Genomic DNA, 5,333 nt, shown 5'->3' with positions numbered 1-5,333 from the left:
ACTGCAGCCATGAAATTAAAAGACACTTACTCCTTGGAAGGAAAGTTATGACCAACCTAGATAGCATATTCAAAAGCAGAGACGTTACTTTGCCAACAAAGGTCCGTCTAGTCAAGGCTATGGTTTTTCCAGTGGTCATGTATGGCTGTGAGAGTTGGACTGTGAAGAAGGCTGAACGATGAAGAATTGATGCTTTTGAAGTGTGGTGTTGGAGAAGACTCTTGAGAGTCCCTTGGACTGCAAGGAGATTCAACCAGTCCATTCTGAAGGAGATCAGTCCTGGGTGTTCTTTGGAAGGAATGATGCTAAAGCTGAAACTCCAATACTTTGGCCACCTCATGCGAAGAGTTGACTCATTGGAAAAGACTCTGATGTTGTGGGGGATTGGGGGCAGGAGGAGAAGGGGACGACAGAGGATGAGATGGCTGGATGGCATCACTGACTCGATGGACGTGAGTCTGGGTGAACTCCGGGAGTTGGTGATGGACAGGGAGGCCTGGCGTGCTGTGATTCATGGGGTCGAGGAGAGTCGGACACGACTGAGCGACTGAACTGAACTGAACTGAAGCAGCATTATTTGCAATTTGCAAAGTGTCCAAGTTATGGAAGCAACCAAACTGTCCATCAACAAATGAATGGATAAAGAATATGTGGTGGGACTTCCCTGGTGGTCCAGTGGCTAAGAATCTGCCTTCCAGTGCAGGGGACACAGGTTCGACCCCTGGTTCAGGAAGATTCTCCATGCACAGGACAACTAATTCCGTGCCTCACAACTGGTGAACCCTCGGCGCTCTAGAGCCTGTGCTCTGCAACAGGAGAAACCTGTGCCTGGAGCTAGAGAGTAACCCCAAGTAGAGAAAGCCCTTGGATGACACTGATACCTAGTGCAGCCAAAAGAAGGAAAAAAAATAGAAAAAAAAAGGGAATGAAATTTTGCCATTTGCAAGAACTTGGATGGACTTGGAGGGCTTTATGCTAAATGAAGTAAGTCAGACAGAGAAACACATGCTGTATAGTACCGCTTATATGTAGAATTTAGAAAATACAACAAACTAGTAAGTAAAACAGCCAAGAAGCTGACTCACAGCTATAGATAACGAATGTGGTTACCAGTGGTGAGCTGGAAGGTGTAGGGGGGAAAAGGGATATTATGAAATCATGTGTGAAACTTTTGAAAACTGTAAAGCACCATAGAATTTAAAGAATTTTTCATTCAATAAAAACAAATCAAAAGCTTCAAATAAAGTTGGGTTTTTGAAAAGATTGACAAAATTGACAAACTTTTAGCTAGAGTACTAAGGAAGAAAGTAAGAAGAGTCAAATTAATAAAATCCAGGATGAAAGAAGGGATATTACTATTGACCTTACAGAACTAAAAAGGATTATGAGGGATACTGTGAACAACTATGTGCCAAAAGATTGGATACTTTAGATGAAACAGGCAAGTTCTAGAAAGATACAGTCTTCTGGGACTGATTCAAGAAGAAATTGAAAATGTATAAACAAGTAAGAACTCTTGTGTTTCAAAGAACACCATTAAGAAACTGAAAAGACAGCTGACACAGTAGGAAGAAATCTGTGCAAGTCATGTCTCTGATAAGATACTTGTATGTAGAATTACAAACTCCTGGGACTCAATAATAAAAAGACAGATACAGGGTGCTGAGCACCTTGACAGTGATTTGCCCAGGTTACTATGGTGACATATAGAAAGGACTCAGAATGGGGAAAGGAGATGCTGAGGGGTAATCCTGGCAGAAAGAGAAGATTTCCTAGGAAAGGTGGTGCCTAGGGTCAGTCTTAGAGAATAAGGAGGCTTTATCCTGCGGAAGAGACAGAGGAAGGCATTCCAGGCAGAAGAACGGGATGTGCAGAGGCATGGAGTGAGTGGAATGAAGTACGTTGCTTCTGCCCAACTGTAAGGGGTGGCCTGAGTCCAAGAGATGTTTTGGGGCACACCAAGTACAGTTCTTTGTCTGCAGCACTGTTACGAATTTCATTAACCAGGTTGTAAACTGGTCCCGCCTAGAAGATGGACTAGCGCTTATTCTCCTGTACAAACAGTAAGAGCCTCAATTACTTAGTGGCTGGATAGAACAATAAATGCTTACTCCCCAAAGGACACAGTGATTTTAGAATGTACCTTTGGGAACCTTCTCTGTTGGGCTCTTTATCCTTCCTTTTTGGAAATTAGAGATGGCAAGAATTCTTTTTCTTTTTTTTTTTTAATGAAAAAAGTATTTAATGAAATACTTCAGGAAAGTATATCATCACCCCTCAGCACTATGGGAAATGGAACTCAGGAAAATCTTTGCCCCAAAGCCAAGAAACAAATCAAAAGGAGTTGAGGTTTGGGGCTGGGGACTCTAGGTAGAGAGTTGGCCGGGGTATATGCAATTTTCTTTTAGCCCTATCTTGTAAAAAATCAATGTCATATTTGAAAATAACTAGAAGGGTCTTCTCTGGCACTCCAGTGATTAAGACTCTGGGCTCCCAATGCTGGGGATCCAGGATTTGATCCCTGGGGGTCAGGGAACTAGATCCCACATGTTGCAACTAAGACTCTGCATGCCACAATTATTAATACAAGCTCCTGCATGCCATAACAAAGACTCCTCACAACCAAATAAATAAACAAAATATTTAAAAAAGAAAATAGGAAAACAAATGACATAAGTAGATCGTGTGTGTGTGCGTGTGTGTGTGTGTGTGTGTGTGCGCGTGTGTGTGTTGGGGAGTTGTAGGGGGCGTGTTTATCTGGATCTTACATGAGCATAGGCATTTTGTAGGAGAGTGATTCTGCATAGTGGCATAATCCCAGGGATAGATTGTCGAATCAAATCCTACAGGAGAACTGGTGGTCTGAATATACATTTTCTCTGGCAGCAGCATCTTTAAAAAAAAAAAAATTAAAACTACTTAAAAAATGAAGGCCATTTTATTTTGTCATTCTGAATTATTTACCGTCTTTGGGGGTTACAGAAGTCCCTTCAGTGTCTGAAACAGAACGTGTGTTTGTTGCTTCCCAGCTTTGTGTGGTGTCCCTGGCATTATTTAGAACTCTCATCGGTTTACATTGTGAAGATGTGATGTTACAACTAATTCTAAGGTGAGTTGCCACCTTTTGTCTCCTTTGAAGAACAACCTACACTATTGCTGTTTATTTTCCTTTGATAGTATGAGCTAAGTAAGGGCCATGCTTCTAAGAAAGAAAATAATCAAGAAAATCAGCTTAACTTCTGCATTATTGCCCAAGGTTAAAAGTATTTAGGGGGGCAAAGGCATTATGTTATACATGTGCTCCTGGAAAAAATAAATAGAACGTTTGGAAACTTTCAGAAGTGTTATGAAAGCTCTTCTGGTCTGTAACTGGATATCTTTCTCCCAAAGTACATTTTTAGGAGACTCATGTTATTGAGAACAACTTTTCTCAATATGAAATGCTGTTGGTGTATAGAAATTATTCTATGACTTTTGCTTTAGTAATGGTATGGCTACAGTGCTCACTGCCTGGCTTGCAAGTATTTTTCAATTAAATTCGGTAAATATTTAATGAGTACTTCCTGTGTATAGTTCAGAAGGGCGTGGGTGGAGGGACGAACTGAAAAGGGCATCCGTATACACAGGGCAGAGAAGGTCTGTCCTTCAGATGTCCAGGTGGGAACGGTGTCATGAATGGGCTGGGGTCTGGAGATGGGTGTCCGGAGTCAAAGTGGACTGCCAGCAAGACGACATCAGTTTGGTCATTGGGCAGGAGACGCAGGGACGCCGAATCCTGCCTCATCCCAGCCTGTCCTCTCAGGGTCGCTGAGAGGAGCATCTGCTTTTGTGAAGGAAGAGAGTTGATGAGGGCCTGTGCTCCCGCACTCCCCTCCGTGGTCTGGACGCAGTAAGGAAAGAGTCGACTAGCTCGCTGGGTGCCTGCTCCACCCCCACCATCCGTAGACCCTGCTGCTGACCCCTCCTGGAACAGAGGGTGCTGAGAGCAAGACAAGAGGGAGGAGACCTGGGCTGCCCCTGGTCCCACTGCAGTTTAGACTTGGTGTGAGCAGGATTACTGAGGAGCTGGCGTTCCAAGAGGTGTCTGGCCCTGGAGAAGTTTCAGGGCATGGCCAAGTGTGGTTCTGGGAACAGCAGCAGAGACGTCATCCAGGAACTCATGAAAACACATATCCTTGGCCGTCTTCTCCCAGACAAGCTGAATCAGGAACTGGTGGTGGGTGGGGCCTGGCAAGCAGTGTTTTGTTTAGCTCCGGGGGATTCTGATGCCAGGCTAAGTTTGAGAACTACTGGTTTGAGGAAGGTGCAGTATAGATGTGTCACCCTGCAAAAGGGAGCGATAGAAGCACCACAGGGGGAGTCAGCGGGCGGCCTGGTGATGGAGGCCTTGCAGAGTCACTGTTTTATAGGAGAACATCGCCTATTAATTTTGGGCTTCCGGAGGGTTTCGATCAGGCCATCAGTAACTGATCTTAGGGCCTTAGCAAAGAACGAATCTGCTCATAAGTACATACCCTGGGTCGTTCAGGGTATGACTCATTCGTTTTCTGTCCTAAAAGGGTTATGTCCGCTTCTCATCAGGTCTCTTCTGATGTGACAGTGCATTAGTGGCGCCTGGATGAAAGCCGTCAGAGCAGCTTGTTAAAGCCTGTTTGTTTGGTGTCAGAGCCAAAGTTCGCTTCCAACAAGGGTAAATCCTGGTTATATTTAAACGTTAGATCCTTGAATGTCGCTTCTTTGACAGCAGGGAAAGCAGCTGTCCTCTGCAGTGGGCCTGGAAGCCTGGCCCCATGTCCCAGCCCTGGTCACCAGGGGAGGCTGAGCCAGGGGGGCAGACGCTTCTGCCCAGTGGCGTTGTCTACTCCCAGGGTGGTGCTTGTGGTAAAAACTGTCCTCAGAGGTCGTATTTGTCAAAGCTTCTTTTGAGAGCCAGCTCTGTGCCTTATGAAGGTGAAGGAATCAGCTCGTGATTGAAACACACGTCGAGGTCAGTGCTTGGCATTTCCATGGTGAGTAAGGGCCTGTTGTTGCCCAGGAAAGTACATGGTTGCAGGTGCTGAATGGAGTCATGGAGAAAGCGCTGGGTGTAGCCCCTGATCCACCCCACTCCAGCACTCTTGCCTGGAAAATCCCATGGACAGAGGAGCCTGGTAGGCTCCAGTCCATGGGGTCGCTAAGAGTCGGACACGACTGAGCGACATCACTTTCACTTTTCACTTTCGTGCATTGGAGAAGGAAATGGCAACCCACTCCAATGTTCTTACCTGGAGAATCCCAGGGACGGGGGAGCCTGGTGGGCTGCTGTCTGTGGGGTCGCACAGAGTCGGACCTGA

General features: G+C 45.5%; 1 protein-coding gene across 2 annotated transcripts in view; it reads left to right on the top strand.

Annotated features, from left to right (window-relative positions):
• Window positions 1–5,333, top strand: part of FAM160A1 (family with sequence similarity 160, member A1) — a 280,052-nt gene that overhangs the window by 236,625 nt on the left and 38,094 nt on the right. For both annotated transcript variants that reach the window (XM_010840751.1, XM_010840750.1), the window contains exon 8: window positions 3,030–3,109. In XM_010840751.1, the coding sequence (XP_010839053.1) occupies window positions 3,030–3,109 (80 nt within the window). The remainder of the gene's footprint in view (window positions 1–3,029; window positions 3,110–5,333) is intronic.

This window comes from Bison bison, unplaced genomic scaffold (assembly GCF_000754665.1).
Source record: "Bison bison bison isolate TAMUID 2011002044 unplaced genomic scaffold, Bison_UMD1.0 scf7180017864146, whole genome shotgun sequence".
Lineage (NCBI taxonomy): Eukaryota > Metazoa > Chordata > Mammalia > Artiodactyla > Bovidae > Bison > Bison bison.
This window is presented reverse-complemented; position numbering and strand designations above follow the sequence as displayed.